Here is a 20,873-nt window from a genome sequence, read left to right as displayed (position 1 = left end):
TATGAAAAAACATGAGAAACTTTTTGGCGTGATGGACATAGTCTGTATGTTGGCTCTGATGGTTACAGGACCGCATGGATTTGTTACAGTTCACAGAACTGTATGCCTAAGAAGGATATTTTATACTTGCAATTATACTTTAATAAACATATACTAACTGATGGGCTCAGAGGAACAGACTTGAAGGAGCTCCCTCAGGCCAGTTTTGAACAACTTAAACATTAAGAATGATGATAGTATTGGATATTAAGCCCATTAAGTTTAAAAATATCCGAGAGTCCAGAGTCACACTGATTACAGAGGGGAAACTAGACCTTTCTGAATGATGGGATCTTAGAGTCACTACCTTAACTCAGGGTCAAACTTAACATCACCAATAGTGAGACAAACTTTTACAATGTGCCTCCTGATATAATGTGGTGACAAATACAGAACATCCCCCCAGATGGATTCTTGCTACAAAAATGAAAAATTTTGGAAGCAGGGGTAATTTCTGCACAATATTGTGAATGTGATGAATGCCAATGAATCATACAATTAAATTGGCTGCGGGCTTGAAAATGGCAGGAAAGGGTCACAACACAAAGAACTTGGGCAGCCTCTGGCTGGAAAGGGAAGGCATCAGATTGTTCTCTAGAACCTCTAGCAAGGAATGCAGCCCTACAGACACTTTGAGTTTAGCCTTGTGAGACTCACGTTAGACTTCTAACTACCAAAAAAGAACTTACACAACTCATCCAAAAAACAAATAATCCCAGGGCCCTGGCTGGTTCAGTCAGTAAAGCGTGGGACTCTTGGTCTCAGGGTACAGTTTACTTAAAAAGAAACAAAACAAAACAAAACCCAATTTGAAAAGGGCAGAGGATCTGAATAAACATTTCTCCAAAGAAAACATCCAGATGGCCAACAGACACATGAAAAGATGCTCAGCATCACTCATCAAGGAAATGCAAATCAAAACCACAGTAAGGTATCACCTCCCACCTGTCAGAATGGTTAAAATTTAAAAAGATAAGAAATAACAAGTATTGGTGAAGATGCGGAGAAAAACCCTCATGCACCATTGGTGGGAATGTGAAACTAGAGCGGTCACTGGGGAAAACTGTATGAAGTTTCCTCAAAAAATTAAAAATAGAATTACCATATGAACCAGTAATTCCACTACTGGGTTTTTACTCAAAGAAAACAAAAACACTAATTCGAAAAGATATATGTACCCCTTTATTTATTGCAGCATTATTTACAGTAGCCAAGATATGGAAGCAACGTAAGTGTCTATGAATAGATGAACGACTAAAGACAATGTGGTGTATATATACAGTGGAATATTACCCAACCATAAAAAAGAATGAAATTTTGTCATTTGCAACACGATGGATCTAAAGAGTGTAAATCTGAGTAAAATCAGTCAGAGAAAGACAAATACCCCGTGTGGAATTTAAGATACAAAACAAATGAACAAAGGACGAACACATACGCCCACAAAAACAGATTCAAATACAAAACTAATGGTTACCAGAGGAGGGGAAGGGAGGGGGATTGGTGAAACAGGTGAGGGGGATTAGGAGCACACTTATCGTGATGGGCACTGAGTAAAGTATAGAATTGCTGAATCACTATTGTACACCTGAAACTAATATAACACTGTTCGAGTTCAATAAAAAAAGTTAAAATGGCAGATTTTATGTTACATACATTTTATCACAGATTTTTAAAAATTAGTGTAATAAACTGAATGCCACTGAATTATACACTTTATTTATTTTTGTTTATTTGAGAGAGAGAGAACATGAACAAGCTGTAGGGGCAGAGGGAGAGAGCATCTCAAGCACTCAGAGCCTAACACAGGGCTCGATCTCATGATCCTGAGATCACAGCCTGAGCCAAAACCAACAGTCGGACACTTAACCAGCTGAACCACCCAGGCACCCCTGAATTATACACTTTAAATGGGTGAACTGCAGGATATGTGATATTTTGATAAAGGCTTAAAAAATCTCACAAAATGCCAAAATCCATACCTTTTTAAGTGAAAGATAATTATTTTTGGTGCCTTGGAGATACTGGCTCTTACAGCTGTTTCTTGCTTGGTTTCACAGAAGGAACAGTGAATTTGGTTATTCCAGGCCAGTGTGTCTTGCTGAAAAAAACACTGGAGACAGTCCTGTGGAGGAAAAACAAATTTGGTGACTACATTGGATCAAGGACAACTTGGGTTCTCTGTTTACAACTTTGCAACAGCTGTGGAAAAGTGATCCTCAGCGCTTTCCTCAAAGTCAACATACCCAGGAGGTCCCAGCGTCACAAGCGGCAGCCTGCACAGCTGTAAAGTCTACCTGATGAAGGAGGGGCTTCTTTCTCCCTCAGTTACTGAAATGGATCCAAGTGCCCATCTCACTTCCAATCTCTGGGTCAGCATTATAATCTTTCTGGTTTATTTCAGAATAATATTGACGGTGCAGTTTCCACTAACCAAGTCAGGCAGCTGTTTTATGTTATGCGTCTCATCACAGAAGCGATCCAGAGACTGAAAAATGACCATATGCAGTGTTTTGGGGGGTGGCCCGTAATAAAGACAGTGGAACGGACAGAATTTGATCCTGTGCGCACGGGAGCCACCCTGAGTGTAGCCAGACCCCCAGCTCTGCCAGCCACTAACCTCACAAGGACGATGAGCACAGATCATGTGTTCAGTATACATGTTAGTCTCTTGGGAATTTGTTTCCAGTCATCTTTAACAATTTATTCTGAGAACAAAGCCCACTTCTAAATAAGTAGTAGGATTCTGTTCTCCAATTCTGGTATGTGAAAACTTTTCGCAGATGTGCTTTCATAATTTAGGTAGAAGAATCAAATGGGTATTATTCTGCAGGGAAACTTACTGCTCTCTGCCTTTCACAACCACTCCAATTTACAGATTAATCTTAGGTATGACGGTGAATAAAATTCAAGAGGTAAATTCCCTATATGCACCAAGCCATCTCAGTAGACTGAATAAAGCCCACCTGTCATTTCACTTTTACAGTGAGGCTGTTTTAATGAGTACATTTAGAAATACCACCGAATTCTGGGAATGCAAGCTGGTGCAGCCACTCTGGAAAACAATATGGAGGTTCCTCAAAAAGTTGAAAATACAGGACGCCTGGGTGGCTCAGTGGGTTAAGCTGCTCCCTTCGGCTCAGGTCATGATCTCAGGGTCCTGGGATCGAGTCCCGCATCGGGCTCTCTGCTCAGCGGGGAGCCTGCTTCCTCCTCCCTCTCTCTCTCTCTGCCTGCCTCTCCATCTACTTGTGATTTCTCTCTGTCAAATAAATAAATAAAATCTAAAAAAAAAAAAAAGTTGAAAATACAGCTACCCTAGGACCCAGCAAAGATACAAATTTACTGGGTATTTACCCCAAAGATACAAATGTAGTGATCCGAAGGGTCATGTGCACCCACATGTTGATAGCAGCAATGTCCACAATAGCCAAACTATGGAAAGAACCTAGATGTCCATCAACAGATGAATGGATAAAGATGATGTGATAAATAAATACACACACACACACACATACATATACATACACAATGGAATTATATTCAGCCATCAAAATATGAAATCAAGATATTTGCAATAATGTGGGTGGAACTAGAGGGTGTTATTACTAAGTCAGTTAGAGAAAGACAATTATCATATAATCTCACTGATAGGAGGAATTTGAGAAACAAAACAGAGGATCGTGGGGGAAGGGAGGGAAAAATGAAACAAGATGAAACCAGAGAGGGAGACGAACCATAAGAGACTCTTAATCTCAGGAAACAAACTGAGGGTTGCTAGAGGGGAAGGGGCCTGGGCAGGATGGGGTGGCTGGGTGACGGACGTTGGGGAGGGTGTGTGTTGTGGTGAGCACTGTGTATTGTGTAAGACTGACGAATCACAGACCTGTACCCCCAGGGCAAATAATACATGTTAATTTTAAAAACTTGGGAAAAAAAAGGATTACAACCAAATTCACAGTCACTTTCAGCTATAAATGTTGTCCTCATGGGCTTCCAATTTGCTTTAAGTGACAAAGCAGCACCCTCATAACACACAGTGTGGGGAACAGCCCTGAGAGGGAGCATCCAGGAGCAAGAATCACTCCCTACCTGAAGAGAGCACTCGTATTCAGATGGAATGGGGAGAGAGAGGACGGTGAAGACTTCATTCTTGTAGGTGCAGCTCTCACACTTCAAACACATGAAGCTATAGTTGAGCTGCCCTTCAAACAGCTGTGTGATGATGGAGGACTCACTGGTAATAACCTTCCTGCAGCACCTTGGAATAGACCCTTTCTCGGATGATCTTCTCCGATGGTACTGAATCAAGGAACAAATTAGCCCCGGATCAACTCTTGGTTATCAAAAAAATCTTTTGATGGAATGACTTGACATTTTTTTCTATCAGGATGATACATTGCTACCAGAAACCAGTTAGTTTTTTTTTTTTTTTAAAGATTTTATTTATTTTATTTGACAGACAGAGATCACAAGTAGGCAGAGAGGCAGGCAGAGAGAAAGGAGGGGAAGCAGGCTCCCTGCTGAGCAGAGAGTCCGATGTGGGGCTCGATCCCAGCACTCTGGGACCATGACCTGAGCCGAAGGCAGAGGCTTTAACCCACTGAGCCACCCAGGTGCCCCCAGAAACCAGTTAGTTTTGGATTTAGACAATACATAGAGTCAGATCCTCTTAAGGATACATGTTAGGTGGGGCGCCTGGGTGGCTCAGTAGGGTAAGCCTACGACTCCAGCTTTCAGTTCAGGTCACGATCTCAGGGTTGTGAGATCCAGCCCTGTGTGGAGCCCCAGTGGGGTTCCACAGTGGGCTCTGCATGGGGAAAAAAAAAATCCACACTCAGCGGGGAGTCTGAAGCAGTCGGCTTCAGATTCTCTCTCTGCCCCTCCCCCCCACAATGCTGTCTCTCTAAATAAATCTTTCTTAAAAAGGTATATATTGGGGTGCCTTGGTGGCTCAGTGGGTTAATGCCTCTGCCTTCAGCTCAGGTCATGATCCCAGGGTCCTGGGATCAAGCCCCACATCGGGCTGTCTTCTCCTTGGGGAGCCTGCTTCCTCCTCTCTCCCTCTGCCTGCCTCTCTGCCTACTTGTGATCTCTGTCTGTTAAGCAAATAAATAAAATCTTAAAAAAAAAAAAAAAAGGTATATAATGGGGGCACCTGGCTGGCTCAGTCATTAAGCATCTACCTTCAGCTCAGGTCATGGTCCCAGGGTTCTGGGATTGAGCCCCACATCGGGCTCCATGCTCGGCAGGAAACTTGCTTCTCCCTCTCCCAGTCCCCCTGCTTGTATTCCCTCTCTTCTGTGCCTGTCAAATAAATACATAAAACCTTTTATAAAGGTATCTATTAGGTTTGATTTCTGATCATTCAATTATTTTCCTCCTTCAGCGAAGCAGAGGATGATGACATGCTAACCTGTGAAAACACATGTCTGAGCCCCAGAAGACTCCAGCCTGTGATAACGTGGCGTAGGCTCCTAGAGGCAGTTCTTCCTGGGAAGAGGCTGAGTAGGGTTCTGAGCTAGCTTTCGGTCATGCAGACTGGTGGAGGAGTGAAATGGAGGAAACTGTCCTCCTTCCAGCCCCTTCAGATTGGCCCTCTTTTACTTTTATTGTTAGAAAACACTTTTTTAAAAGAGCAAATCTTAAATTCTTAAGGCAGCCCAAGTTAGCCTTGCGGACTGATTTGAACTTCACTCACATTGAAGGGTACCATTCCTGGGAGCGTAGCCTGACTTCTCAGTGTCTGAACCACCTCACTAGAGGGTCCATTTGGAAGACACGTTAGCCCACAGCCAGCTCTGCTTTGAGCCATGCACACTGTTCCCACCCCCCCACCCCCTTGCTGCTTTCATCAGGCTCTGCTGCCGAGGTCTTCCACCTGATGGTCTTCTGATGCCCCTAATTCCAGCTCTGGTCTTGGGAGTGAGAATGCTATTTATTTATTGGCTGCAGATGAGGACCTACGTGTTTTTGCTGACCACCGCCCTACCCTTTGGCTAAAAAAAAAAAAAAGAAAAAAGTGCTACCGTGAGTATCTTAGTAGCAGTAAAAATGAAAAATGGAACTGAGAATTGCAGAGGAGAATGATTAATGGTTATCGTTTGTGATCTTTTGCCAAAGCATTTCCTGGATGGGAAGTATGAGGTAAGCTAACATCAGCACAAGGACACTGCATAAAACCAAGGACCTATCTTTGGAGGGTATGTGACTCAGATCAAGGCTGAAGACAATGAGTCTTACAAAGAAGAGTAAAACCCTTCGTAACTGGCCAGCTCACGTTTTATTAAATAGTGATACATCCTGATCGGTGAAGAACTCCAGTTTGGAATGTTTGGCATGAAGATGAAACTTTGCAGTTTGGGTGTCTCCTTTGATACCCAGCTTCATATTTTCTTGGGTTTGTACTTAAAGAACATGTATTGTAAAGCTCTGTATGTTATATTGCATGTTGTATATTGTAAAGCTCTGTATATCTCACGAGGAATATATTTTTTAAAAATGAGATTTTCACTTCAAAAAAAAAAACTAGTCTGTGCAGATGTTATTTGCAAAGGGAACAGATTGGTGGTTCCCACACCTGATGATTACTTGAAACACCATGTGAGCTTTCCCAAGGGACAGCCCAAGACATTCTAATTCAGTAACACTGAGTGAGGGGCTTAGGATGTGTGTTGTAAAACTCTTCCCAGGTGATTCGGATGATTATTTGGTAAACACAGACCAATTCAAATACAACTTGAATGTGCCCTGCAGTACTCCAGGACCTGTGCTTGGCAGAGAGGGGGCAGGACTTGTTGACAGGACAGATGAAAGAACAAAAAAACGAAAGTGGCTGACAGAGCTGAAGGGTCCCTCTTATTTCCAAGGCCATTAATTCTACATACCTTTTTCAGGGCTTCATGAAGTTCATTCAAGACATAAATCAAGAATTCCTGAGCATCTTGCTGTGTCTTCTTCATAAATGCTGGGTAGAGGTTGCCAAGAGCTGATCGAAATATTTCTGGTGAGACACATTCTGAGTCTCCAAGCCACATGTCTGTCATCACATAGGCAAAAGCGGTGGCAACCTCACTGCACTCCCTTGGGAGAGGGACAGAAAATGTTTCCAGCTGATTCAATGACAGGAAGGCACCTAGAAGCTCAAGCATGCGGCATCAGACCAAAAGAGAATACCTTTCTTAGTTGAATTTCCCACGTCATTACTCACCCCAGCAATGGTCTTCAGGGGCCTCTGGGGCTCTTGGTTAGCCCTAAGTAGGGGTTTCAGAGGTCTCCCTCTCTAACCTCACCTTGGGGAGCAGGGAGTGGGGGCTGGGTGTCAGGGAACACAAATGGTCTTACTTTTGAAGAGCAGTAATGTACTTTCCCGAGAGAAAGTATTCCACCAGCGGCGAAATGCTGCCAAGACACTGTAAGATGGTGTTCATGTAGCACGTGTTGCCCAAGTTCCGCAGGCCGGTCACTCCCTGGAAATGGGGCTGGTTCTCCTCGGCCTCGTTCACAGGGCAGTTATCATAATGATCTGTGCACTCTGCACTGTGTGGGCGCCATGTGGGAGGAAAGGAAAGCATCTTGAAGGACCAAAATATGTACCCATGATTGTAAGGACCTCTCAAGCCCATACCTCCTATAGTTCTCAGCGAGACTTCTGTTGAAGACATTCCTGACCAGGGACAGAATGTCGAACCCGAGTCTAAAATCCCATCACTTATTCTGGAACTCTGAACAGTGCCAGCGGCTGAAGCAGCAGAAGTAAAAATCTCTTCCTGAAACCACAGCCAGAGGACAGAAAACAGTGGCCTTTCAGAGACCTAGAATTGCTTGGCTAAAAATGCAGAATTTCCCTCTAAATACCAAAGTATTGGGGCACCTGGGTGGCTCAGTCATCTTGATTTCAATTCAGGTCATTGTCTCAGGGTTGTGAGATTGAGCCCCCTGTGGGGCTCTGCACTCAGCAGGGACCCTGCTTATCCCTCCCCCTTGGTCCCTCCCCCTGCTCACCCACACGCTCTCTGTCTCGCTCTAAAATAAATAAATAAATCTTAAATAAATCAATACCAAAGTATTTCTTTTTTTTTTTTTCTGGGCAAGTAATTTAATTATTATTAGTAGTAACAATAATAGCAATAGATAGTAGTTAATAATAACAAGAGCTATTATGGATGGATTTTGCATTTTCCCATTTAATTCTTTCCACAATTTTATGGGGTGTGTATATTTGTTTTTAAATCCTGTTTTACAGGGGCGCCTGGGTGGCTCAGTGGGTTGAACCGCTGCCTTCGGCTCAGGTCATGATCTCAGCGTCCTGGGATCGAGTCCCGCATCGGGCTCTCTGCTCGGCAGGGAGCCTGCTTCCCTCTCTCTCTCTCTGCTTGCCTCTCCATCTACTTGTGATTTCTCTCTGTCAAATAAATAAATAAAATCTTAAAAAAAAATAAATCCTGTTTTACAGAGCAGATACCACATTTAAATAATTTAGTCATTTGCCTAGAATATATATATTATGTGTGATGGTATGTGGAGAGAAGGAATATCCACCTACCTACCTATGGAGTTACTTGGATTTATGTATCGTACATTAACAGTGTGTGTGTGTGTGTGTGTGTGCGTGTGTGTGTGTACACATACATATATATGGCATATATACATATTGAGAGCATATGCACATTCTAAGAGCATAAATACATCTATTAAAAAGGTGCAGATTACATAGTTAATAAACAGAAACCTAAACCCATTTTTGACCAACTGACTGATGTAGGATGTCCTCAACAGGAAGCTATGGAGTTAGAGAGTTCTTTGCAGGGGCCAGTCCTGTGCAGAGAGAACGCCAGAGGCTCCCGGCGGGGGGGGGGGGGGGGGGGGGGGGGGGCTCCTCTGTCCACACACAGCTTCCTTTTGTCCTTTAGCTATTGCTCAAGGCAGCCTGGCATCCTTTATGACTTTTCTTCCCATGTGCAGGATCTAAAACTGGGTCTCCATGAGACTGTTACCTCACCTCAGCACCTTTATTTACAATTCTGCCAGTTTGAAACGTGTCCGCTATTACCACATGGTCATTTTCATGTTTGTTTTCTGACGTCTTCAGAGGTCCTGCACGGTCCCTTGTTAGGGGTGTCTATTGCCTAAATATCAAAGAGCATCTTCCCTTCCTCTTGGGGGAGCTTCATGGGGTCAAACCTGAGGGAACCCTCCCAAATGCAGCATGTACCCCCTGACTCCTTCGACATGGCATTTTGCGCTGCCCCACACCCCCCGAGGTCTTGAGAAAGCTATAGTAGAGAGTGGCTCACAGGACATAGTAGATGCCGAAGTCATCTGCAGGGAGGGGCCGCCGTGAAGTCATTGTAGTGAGACCACGGTGAACTTTCACTTCTACTCAGGTGCTGCATCGAATCCTTTTAACTTCATTTCTCCAAACCTGTTACTTTGGCTCTTTTTGTTTGTAATCAACAATGTATGTGTTTCTCTCCCCTTGCAGGAGCTGCAGACTGATTTCTCTCTGTACTCTGGTACCTTCTAAGTTGGATTTCCTACGCATCATAATAATTTCCATTCACCCTCAAGATTCTAGCATGTTGCCATGAGAGACCATGACTCAGATGCTTAAAAACTTTAAAAGTATTAGATATAGGGGTGCCTGGGTGGTTCAGCTGGTTAGCGTCCAGCTCTTGGCTTCAGACCTGAAGGGGCACCTGAGTGGCTCCGCTGGCTGAGCATCTGGTTGAGGTCATGATCTCAGGGTTGTGAGATCGAGTTCTGCATCAGGCTCCGTGCTAGTGTGAAGGCTGCTTGTGGTTCTCTCTCTCCCTCTCCCCTCCTGCTCTCTCTCTCAAAAAGAAATAAACAAACAAATAAATAAAATTTAAAAACTGGAGAAACAGGACAATTACATATAGTACCCAATGCAGAGTAGGATCCTGGATCAGGAAAAAAATTGCTGTAAAAGGATAAAATCTAAATAGGATTATATAGGAATAGTTTTGTACCAGTGTTGAATCCTGTGAAAAATGTTTAAGAGATTTATTTATTTATTTATTTATTTGACAGAGAGAGAGAGAGAGAGAAAACACTAGTCAGGGGGGCAAAGGGAGAGAGAGAAGCAGACTCCCCACTGAGCAGGGAGCGTGATGAGGGGTTCGATCCCAGGACCCTGAGATTATAAGCCGAGCCGAAGGCAAATGCTTAACCGACTGAGCCACCCAGGCGCCCCAAATCTTCTGAAATTTATAAGATGGTATCCTGTTTATGAAAGAGAATGTCTTTGTTCTTAGGAAATACACACTGAAGGATTTAGGGCTAAAAGGGCCTGATATATGTTCTGAAATGGTTCAGGGAAACACACAGAGACATAGATGCACATAAAGAAAGGAGAGAAGGGGATAAAGTGATAAAGATGAAGCAAATACAGCCTGATGTCAGCAAAGGGTGATTCTGGGTGAAGGTATAGGAGTTCTTTGTGTGATTCTTGCAGTTCTTCTCTACGTCTGAAATTATCTCAAACTACAGAGTTCAAAGAAACAAGAATGTAGTAAGTATCATTTTTGTATGGATTTATCTCCAAGATATATTACTGGGCCGTCAGAAAAGCAAGGTTCTGAAAGAGTCTCTCTATAGCAGTCATCCCATTTATCTCCAAATGCTTTATGTCAGACTGCCCAGAGACATTAAGAACGATCATTCTTTGCTGCCTGTATAAGGGATCCTGGAAACTAGAGGTGCTGAGTCTTACAGCTATTTTGTATTTGTGGTCTATTTACAAAGGGGTTTCATGAAGTCACCTCAGTGGTGATTCTGCAGGACTTAAATCCTGTCACCCTGCTCCTCCTTCGGTCAGTGAACTTCTTCCAAATACTTCAGTTTCTCATCAATGGAGTCTTGTTAAAATTTCATTTTATGATTGATATTTACAGGTAAAAAAACAACTCATATTCGTATGTTGACACTATTATATCCAGGGGCCTTTCAAAACTCGAAGTCTAATTTTTATATAGGTGCTTTGGATTTTCTACAAACATTCAAGTCATCAGCAAAAAATAAAAAAAAAAAATCAGTCTTCTTTTTTCCTATCCAAACTTTATGTTTTTTTTTTTTTTTAAGATTTTATTTATTTATTTGACAGAGAGAAATTACAAGTACACTGAGAGGCAGGCAGAGAGAGAGAGAGAGAAGGAAGCAGGCTCCCTGCTGAGCAGAGAGCCCGATGCGGGACTCGATCCCAGGACCCTGAGATCATGACCTGAGCCGAAGGCAGCGGCTTAACCCACTGAGCCACCCAGGCGCCCCAGAACTTTATGTTTTTTATTTCTTATCCTTTGAACTAGCTAGCATCTCCAGTAAAATGCCGAATAGAAGTGGAGATAGTAGTCACCCTTAGCTCACTCTTGAACTAAGAGGGAAGGCTTTGAATAATTCACCAGTAAGTATGAATGAAGGCATAGTTTTGTTGTTGTTGTTCTTTAGAGGGGGAGAGGCACAGAGAAAGTGAGAGGGGGGAGGGGCAGAGACAGAGAGTAGGGAGGGGTGCAGAAAGAGAGAGAATATTTCTTTGTTTTTTTTTAAGATTTTATTTATTTATTTGACAGAGATCACAAGTAGGCAGAGGGGCAGGCAGAGAGAGAGAGAGGAGGAAGTAGGCTCCCTGCTGAGCAGGGACCCCCCCCTCCCAATGCAGGGCTCAATCCCAGGACCCTGGGATCATGACCTGAGCTGAAGGCAAAGGCTTTAACCCACTGAGCCACCCAGGCGCCCCAAGAGAGAATCTTAAGCAGGCTCCACATGATGTGGCCCTTGATCTCAAGACCCTGAGATCACGATCTGAGCGGAAATCAAGAGTTGGACACTTAACCAACTGAGCCACCCATGCGCCCCTAAAGGCATAGTTTTTTTGAGAGTTGTAATCATGAACAGAGATTGAGTGCGATCAGGTTTTTCTGTATCTTTTGATTTAAATCATGAGATTTTTCTTCTTTAGTCTGTTGTTATGGTTAATAATTGATGGGTCACATATTAAACCAGTCTCCTATTCCTCAGATAAACTTACCTTGTTAGAGATGTAGTATCATTTTCATGAATTGCTGCTTTCTATTTGTTAATCTTTGGTTCAAGAGTTTTCTATCTGTGTTCATGAGTAAAATGACCCATGTAGTAGTGTTCGGTGCTGTGTAACAAATTGTCACCAACTTAGTGGTTTAAAACAACACAAGGGGTGCCTGGGTGGCTCCAGTGGGTTAAAGCCTCTGCCTTCAGCTCAGGTCATGATCCCAGGGTCCTGGGATTGAGCCCCACATCGGGCTCTCTGCTCAGCAGTGAGCCTGCTTCCCTTTCTCTCTCTGCCTGCCTCTCTGCCTACTTGTGATCTCTGTCAAATAAATAAAAAAAAACACCCCCCCCCCCCACACACACGTCGATTATGTATAGTTTCTGTAGGTCAGGGTCCAGGCATGGCTTAGCTGGCATCACATGTTGCATTCAGTTTTCTTATCTCTTTAGGGTCCTTTATCCTGAAATCTTTCTTAAGCATCCCCTTGACTTTCAAGAGCTTGACACTTTTGAAAACTACTGACTAGTTATTTTGAAGAATATCCCTGAATTTGTCTGATGTTTGCTCACGATAAGATTCACACTATGCATTTCTAGTAGGAATATCACAGTAGTAATGCTGTGCTCTTCTTACTGCATTGTACTAGGTACTACATAATTTTGAATTGTTCCAACACTGATATTCACTGTAATCATTCAAAAGTGAATAAGTGAAAAAAGTGATTAAGTGAAAAAGTCTGCCAGTTTCCTTTACTGTAGTTACTTCTCCCTTCTGTAATCAGTATTCTGTAGGGAGAACTTTGAGACAATGTAAATGATCTGTTTCTCATCAAACTTTCACAAACTAGTTTTAATATTAATTGGTGTTGCTTGGCTGAATTAATTATAACTTTAGTGCTTGCCAAATGGTGATTTTTCTAATGCCATTATTCCAACTACATTCATCAGCTGGTAACATACTATAAAGAGAATTTTTTTTCCCCCATTCATTTATTCTTTTAATCAGTGTAGGGGCGCCTGGGTGGCTCTGTGGGTTAAGCCTCTACTTTCAGCTCAGGTCATGATCCCAGGGTCCTGGGATTGAGCCCCACATCGGGCTCTCTGCTCAGCAGGGAGCCTTCTTCCCTTTCTCTGCCTGCCTCTCTGCCTACTTGTGATCTCTCTGTCAAATAAATAAATAAAATCTTCAAAGATTTTTTAAAAAATCAGTGTGGACTCATAAATTCCTACATTATTCAGTAGATTATAGTCCATTAACATTTATTTTTGAGCACAAAGTTTTTCAAGATTAGCCAGCAGAGGGGCTCTGTAAGATGTTTTCTGTGCCAGGGTGCCTGGGTGGCTCAGTCGTTAGGCATCTGCTTTCAGGTAAGGTCCTGATCCCAGAGTCCTGGGATTGAGCCCCACATCAGGCTCCCTGCTTGGAGGGAAGCCTGCCTTCCCTCTCTGTCTGTCAAATAAATAAATAAATAAATATCTTAAAAAGAAAAAAAGAGGTTTTCTGTACCTGTTTGATAGGTCCCCATCATTCTTTGAATACTTCCTTACTTTTGGCGAAGTACGATCTTCTAGACTAACCTGCCCCCGTCCTGAAGTTAGTCATTTCTTTAAGAGCCCTGGTTCCTTTTAGAGATTAGTATATAGAAGCCAAGATCTAGAAGCTAGATGTACTCATGCTATTACAGTCACAGCTCACTGTTATCTTCAGTATGTTTCCTTTTGATCAACCCCTAGGCATGTAACTGATCTGCTGCTGCTGCCCTTCTCCACCACCCCCCAATTACACTACACACACCTCATCCTCACCCTGCTTCCTTGACACCTCATACTAGATCACTGCTGCTTAGCAACAATCCCAGGCCCACCAAAATTGGTCTCAACTAATGGTTTTTAAACCAAATTGTGAATGTCTAAAGGAAGAAAAGAAAGGAATCTGGCTCTGTTATTGTTTGTTTCTTTGATGGATTAACTTCTTTTTTTTTTTTTTTTAAGATTTTATTTATTTATTTGACAGAGAGAGAGAGAGAAGAGAGATCACAAGTAGGCAGAGAGGCAGGCAGAGAGGGGGAAGCAGGCTCTCTGCTCAGCAGGGATGTGGGGCTCAATGCGGGGCTCGATCCCAAGACCCTGAGATCATGACCTGAGCTGAAGGCAGAGGCTTAACCCACTGAGCCACCCAGGTGCAAGCCACCCAGGCACGCCTGGATTAACTTTTTAAAACCTCGCCTCCGACTCTTGTCTAGAAGTTGTACATTGTTTTTATATTCTTGGATTGTTTCTTTTAAGTATTTTAACAAACGTACAAGTAGCCCCTTATTACCTTCATCTATTTGGGTCCAAAGTTTGAATAACAAGGGATACCATTATTTTGTCAGTCTACTTGGTTTTTAAGCTCTAGATGGCTTGTATTGACTGTGTGTGAAATTTTATTTAGTTCCTTGAGATCATATAATCAGTCAGGATAGTACCCATACTTAAAAGTAGTTTTTGATCAATTAAAATCAGTTAACTTTACCCAAATAGATGAGACCATTAGTGTGCTTAACTATCATCTTCCTGTGAATCTTTTAATATTTAAAAATATTTTATTCTATTTAAAATTTTATACCATGTATAAGTATTTGCCAGCAAGTATTAGAATTTATATATTTTATGAATATTTGCTTGCCTCTTTTATCTCATGTCTTCCTATTTGGATCCTATCTTCCTTTTTGCTTGAGTATATCCTCGATTGACATTTTCCAAGAAAATGGTAAACTTTCTGGGAATGCCATCACATGGCTGTGTTCAAAACCTCCCTTTCTCCTAATAATTGTGCTTTCCTACCTCTTGGATACTATATGACAGGTGAGAATTCTTTTGTCAATCCAATTTATTTTTTTTTGTAAACTCATTACTATTTTTGCCATTATTTGCAGAGTTAACCAAACTGTGGCATGAAGTAGGTGACTTTTATTTCCTCCTTTCTAGGTCTTGCATCAAATAGTTGTCGCATCTCATTCATTAATTCAGAAAATACTTATTGTGCATCTACTTCATGTTAGTCACTGTGCTAGATGTTTAATAGCATAAAATACAAATCTTTACCCTCACATAGCTTACAATCTATTGATCACTTGGATTTATTCTGTGCTTTCAACTCTTACCAAATATTTTCCACTGTTTTTTACTTTCTTACATGTGTTATGATTGAGCACTCATATATGATGTTACTTTATTTAAATTATCTTGATGTTTTCGCTTTACATTTGTGCTCACAGCTACTTTTTCTTTTAAGATTTTATTTATTTTTAAGAGAGAAAGCACAAGCAGAGGCAGTAGCAGGCAGAGGGAGAAGCAGGCTCCCTGCTGAACAAGGAGCCCCATGTGGGACTCTATCCAAGGACTCTGGGATCATAACCTGAGCCAAAGGCAAGACACTTAACTAAGTCACCCAGGTGTCCCAGATTATATTAGTTTTGACCTTGTGGGCCCCTGAAAGTACCTTGGGGTACTTCAAGAATTACTGACCTAATTAAGGCCCATCAAAAAGTGTGTACTTCCTGCGTTTCCTAATGGAAGTATACACTACCACTGATGACACATTCTTGACAAAAAATCAATCTTGAATTTGACCAAACCTCTAAACCTAATAGTTCACGGCATATTCAAGAAACAGAAACATGTAAATGGCACCTAAGGGAAATAATCAGCAAAACCCTGAATGTGGGAAACTTCTTAGAACAAACAATTGGTTTCTTTAAAAAATAAACTAGGTGGTGGTGGGTGGGGGAGATGGCAAGGGAAGCCTATATATTAAAATTTTAAAGACAAATCAAGCAACTGCCATGTGTAATAAATCTCAACTGGGTCCTGATTGAAACAAATTGTAAAAAAAAAAAATTTTTTTTTTGAGAATGACACTTTCTAGTATTAAAGAACTTAATTTTTTAGGTGTAAACATATCATAGTTCTCATATTTTAGAAACATATACTAAGGCATTTATAATTAAAATGGAAGAGGACTGCCTGGGTGGCTTAGTGGGTTAAAGCCTCTGCCTTTGGCTTGGGTTGTGATCTCAGGGTTCTGGAATTGAGCCCCACATTGGGCTCTCAGCTCCATGGGGAGCCTGCTTCCTCCTCTCTCTCTGCCTACTTGTGATCTGTCAAATAAATACATAAATCTTCAAAAAAAAAAAAAAAAAGGAAGAGAAGTTCCGCTGATGCAGACTACATAGAAATCCCAAGAGCAGAAGAGTAAAGGAGAGGGCTACGTGTGCGGTAGGGCAGCACATGAAAGCACGCAGTTTTAACTGGTGCTCTTCATTGTGGACTGGAGCATGCAGCTTTTCTGAAGAATAACCATGTGCTCTCCCTCCCTGCTTCCTGTCCATGACCACTAAGGCATTATCATGGACCCCAGTCAGAAACTCCAGTTTGAGCAATTTCCAAAGAGAAGAAAAACATATTTCAGAGAGGTTCAAAACAACAGCTTCGGATTTTACCTAAGGAAAAGTTCACAGATGGTCTAATATTGGAAATATTCTGTGGTACTTCTTCAACATGTATTTGTTGACCATCTATAGTCTATGACACACATGCCAGCAAGTCACTAAGGGAAATACAAAAATAAGTAAGACAACTCTCAGCTGGTAACACAAACCAAGTTTTCAGAGACAGAGTAGTTGAGAGGCTTTACTCCAGTACATAATTACCAAGTATTACATTAATAGTGCTAGTGGTGACAGATCTGAGGGGCCAGCTTCCTCAAATACAGATACATTGTGTGAAACCTAGCTAGGAAACAATGAGAGCAGATCCAGTAAATAAGGAGGATCACAAAAATCCCTGCCTGTAGATTTATTCTTTCCTATAAGTAATTACTTGATCTGAGTGATAAATGGCTATTTATTGGCTACTCTTGCCTTGATTGTCCACTTAAACACAAAAGACTATATATCACTATGATCCATCTTCCTCAAGACAAAGTTTGGTATTGCAGAAAAGCATTTTTTAAAAAAGATTTTATTTATTTGACAGACAGAGATCGTAAGTACAGGCAGAGAGAGAGGAAGGGAAGCAGTCTCCCTGCTGAGCAGAGAGCCCAACTCGGGGCTCGAATCCAGGACCCTGAGATCATGACCTGAGCCGAAGGCAGAGGCTTAATCCGCTGAGCCACCAGGCGCCCCTACACATCTGACTCTTGATTTCAGCTCAGGTCATGATCTCGGGGTCGTGGGATCAAGCCCCACATTGAGCTCCATGCTTAGTGGGGAGTTTGCATAAGATTCTCTCTGTCTAACCCTCCCCTGGCTTGCACATGCTTGATCTCTCTCTCTCTTAAAAATAAATCTTTAAAAAAAGAGAGAAACAGTAGGAATCAAGACCACTCTGAACAATATACAGGACAGGAAGTGAAAAAGCTTAAGTGTACAAAATGGTTCATTTAAAAAAATTGATACTCTGAAAATAAAAAAACCAAGACACTCTGAAAACACAAGACAATTTTTCAGAATGATTAAACTCACTAAACATCTGTAAACAAGAATAAATTTATTTAATTTCTTTTAAAGATTTTATGATATACAAAATGTATATAGTATAATATCTTTAATACACTTTTTCTTTCCCCCCTTTAATATTAAACACTATTTAAACAGCTTATCTCTTCTTGCCTTGTCTGTATCTATGAGATACACTACTGAATACAAGTAAGATTTACACTGCTCCTTCCTAAATAAAAATTAAAATTAGTACCTAGGAAACAAACAAAAAGGAAAAAAAAAGCATAAAACTTTAGTCAGATGAAAGCTTTTCTTGTTGTTGAGTATTCAACAATATCTGGGGCAGTTAAATTACATTTTATTTGCATAAAGTTACATTGCAATCTCCCGACATCACATAATGATAATCCAACTCAATTTCTCAAGTAAGTACCACAAACAATACTCATGTTCAGATGTTCCTACACAATTTTAAATATATGCAAGAATTTATGTTTACATTCTGATTTGATATACTGGTCAATAAAATCTTTGGAGAAGTATGTAGCTTCCAGGTTGTCACTACAAACAGAAATAGGAAAAAAGCACTTGAACTTTTTTTACAAGGTAACTTCTCTTGAACAGTGAGTTAGGTTTCTCTCTGATATATTTAGATTATACCAGTCTACCATGGCTTTCTTCTACTTAACAAGGACTTGATAAAACAATGTTAAAAAAACAAAAAAAACCTAATACTTCCGCACAATTTGGGCTCTATTTAACAAAAAAAATTGCCTCCATCTTTAAAAATGGAGCCTAATCCTGATTCATAAAAGTCCCTCTTAGAAAATGGTTTTCAGCTCTGGGTTCTTGTATCCCTATGGATCTAGGATATAAGTCATCTCCTTTCCCATGGCCAATAAGCATCTAGCTGGGAACTAGTGACATCACCACTGAACACACTAAAACACACTGAGGAAGACGTCTTGCCATTTAACCAAAAGGCTGGGTGATTTCTTCATTTCACTAGCTGAACGGCAGTAAACCAGCTGCCAAGAAAATCTGCACAGACACTTAACTTTGGTTAATGGTATTGCACCGCATGACAGAGGGTATCACCCTCATCAGAACAAAGTCAAATGAATCTTCTGCTAAAAAGAGCCCTTTAAAAAGTTATAAATACTAATTTTCCTTTACCTTAAAAATTTAACAGGTGCCAGCTGTATCCTATAGGGAGTTCCCAACTGACAACTTTAATCAGGTCAAAAGAATATTGACCTTTTAACTGTGCCTGAATTAGCACGTTCATTTGCATACATTTTTCTCTATTACTCAACAATTTCCTCCTGAAGGAAAAATGACAAGGTAACATTTTTGTGAGGTGTAAGCAAAACCAATGATTCAGTAATATTATAACATCAGACGAATAGAATTAGTTGATTCTGATTCTTTGGTGGAATTTCCAGGCTGAAGAGTCAAATCTGAAGGCTCATCCTGAGGAAACAGAATTTTATCAGGTGTATAGTCATTCCTCTTCAGATCTATATTCACACCCACAACAACAAAAAAAAGATAAAAAAGAGTCAGTATTTCACAGAAATGAAAAATTAACATTTTCTAAATCAATTTTCCTCTAAATGTGCCAGATCTATAGTCTAGCAGGTTGTTTTAAATCTAAAAGTCACAAAATTTACACACATAAAAATGAATTCATTCAACAAATAAGTATTATGTTCTGACCATGAGTCAGTAACTTATGTAAGAGTGGAAACACAGTAATAAGCAAGGCAGACAAGGTCCTTGCTCTCATGGAGCTTATATTCTTGTGGCTGAAGAGAAACAAAACAAAACAAAACAAAACAGAATTGTGTAATATATAAGGGCTCTGAAGGAAACAGTATGATGAGGGCCAGAAAGAAGATGGTGGAAGATGATTCTTTTAAGCGTAGGCGGAAGAGGCACAGGAGGTCGTATCTGAGTGAAGACCTGAATATTGAGAAATGACTAAAAGCTCTAGGAAGTGTGTTCTAGGTAGAGGGAAGATTAACTGCAGACTGTAAAAAGGAAATGGACTTGGTGTTTCCTAAAAATAGCAAGAAGACAGCATGCTCAAACGCAGTAACTAAGGGGAAGACTAGTAGAAGATGGGGTCAAGCAAAGCTACTGGTCAAGGGTTATCAAAATATACTAAGTGAGCCAAATCTCACCCCGCTGCCTTTTTTTTTTTAACTTTTTAAAATTAACATATAATGTATTATTTGTTTCAGGGGTACAGATCTGTGATTCATCAGTCTTACACAATTCACAGCACTCACCATAGCACACACCCTCCCCAATGTCCATCATGTAAACAGTTTTATCGGAATGAGCCATGCTTATTTGTTTAGACTGCCTTTGTCTATTTCTGCACTACCACAGTAGAGCCAGGGAGCTGTGACATAGACCATATGGCCCACAAACCCTAAAATATTTTACTACTTTGCCTTTTACAGCAAAGTTGTTGACCCCTGATCTATGGGATGCAAGGTATGAAGCTGACGGTATTAAATAGTGTTGAATTAAATAGTGTTGAAGGAGGAACATAATCAAATTTAAGTGATTATTCTGACTGTCATGTGAAGTCTTGTTAAGGGCATTTGGCAAGAACACAGGAAACGAATGGTGGCAATGAGGATTAAGAGAAACAGATGAATTCTAGGAAGACTTCATTAAGAAAAAGAGTAGAAAGAATTTGACAGATTGGCTATGAAAGATGAGAGAAGAAAAACCAATCAGCTTTTAAGTTTTGAGTCTGAGCAACTGGGTAAACAGTAAGATAGGGAAGTATAGGGGTGGGAAATGAGTCCGGAGTTCTGCAAGGGACGTACTACTTAAAAAGATGCTGTAAGGTATCCCAGTAGAGATGAAGGAAACTGAATACAGAAACAGGAGCTCAGGAAAGACAGTATGTCTTCAGATAAGTTTGATATTATCAGTTTTTGGATTATATTTATAGCTATGGGATAGGATGAAATTACTTTGGGAGTTATAGACAATGGCTGCAGAATTGGAAAACAATGCAATAATAACAAATTTAACTTAAAACTAACCACAGTCTTACATATATCCACATACTTCTTTATCTCTACATAAAATAGAACTGGCACTCAGAACTGGCACTCTACATAAAATGAACTCTTTGAGTGATAGCCTGTATTCAACATCCAAATACATACTTGCTACATTATATGAGTAAGTTTTGATAAATTGTTAATTCCAAGACTGTGTCACTATGGTCTTAGGGAATGCAAATTAAATTTTTTTTTTTTTAATTTATTTGAGAGAGAT

General features: G+C 40.8%; 2 protein-coding genes across 2 annotated transcripts in view; both read right to left on the bottom strand.

The window, feature by feature from the left end:
• Positions 1 to 9,563, bottom strand: part of USP50 (ubiquitin specific peptidase 50) — a 48,820-nt gene extending 39,257 nt beyond the window's left edge. The window contains exons 1-5 of the mRNA XM_082734818.1: positions 9,336 to 9,563; positions 7,384 to 7,578; positions 6,927 to 7,122; positions 4,132 to 4,341; positions 2,022 to 2,164 (exon numbers count right to left, since the gene is read on the bottom strand). Coding sequence (XP_082590944.1) covers positions 2,022 to 2,164; positions 4,132 to 4,341; positions 6,927 to 7,122; positions 7,384 to 7,578; positions 9,336 to 9,388 — 797 coding nt within the window. The 5' untranslated portion in view covers positions 9,389 to 9,563. The remainder of the gene's footprint in view (positions 1 to 2,021; positions 2,165 to 4,131; positions 4,342 to 6,926; positions 7,123 to 7,383; positions 7,579 to 9,335) is intronic.
• Positions 9,564 to 17,597: 8,034 nt separating this feature from the next.
• TRPM7 (transient receptor potential cation channel subfamily M member 7) overlaps positions 17,598 to 20,873 on the bottom strand; it is a 112,000-nt gene continuing 108,724 nt past the window's right edge. Inside the window, exon 39 of the mRNA XM_082734765.1 lies at positions 17,598 to 19,087. Within this exon, the coding sequence (XP_082590891.1) occupies positions 18,957 to 19,087 (131 nt within the window). The 3' untranslated portion in view covers positions 17,598 to 18,956. The remainder of the gene's footprint in view (positions 19,088 to 20,873) is intronic.

This window comes from Mustela nivalis (genome assembly GCF_964662115.1).
Source record: "Mustela nivalis genome assembly, chromosome: 6".
Taxonomy (NCBI): Eukaryota; Metazoa; Chordata; class Mammalia; order Carnivora; family Mustelidae; genus Mustela; species Mustela nivalis.
This window is presented reverse-complemented; position numbering and strand designations above follow the sequence as displayed.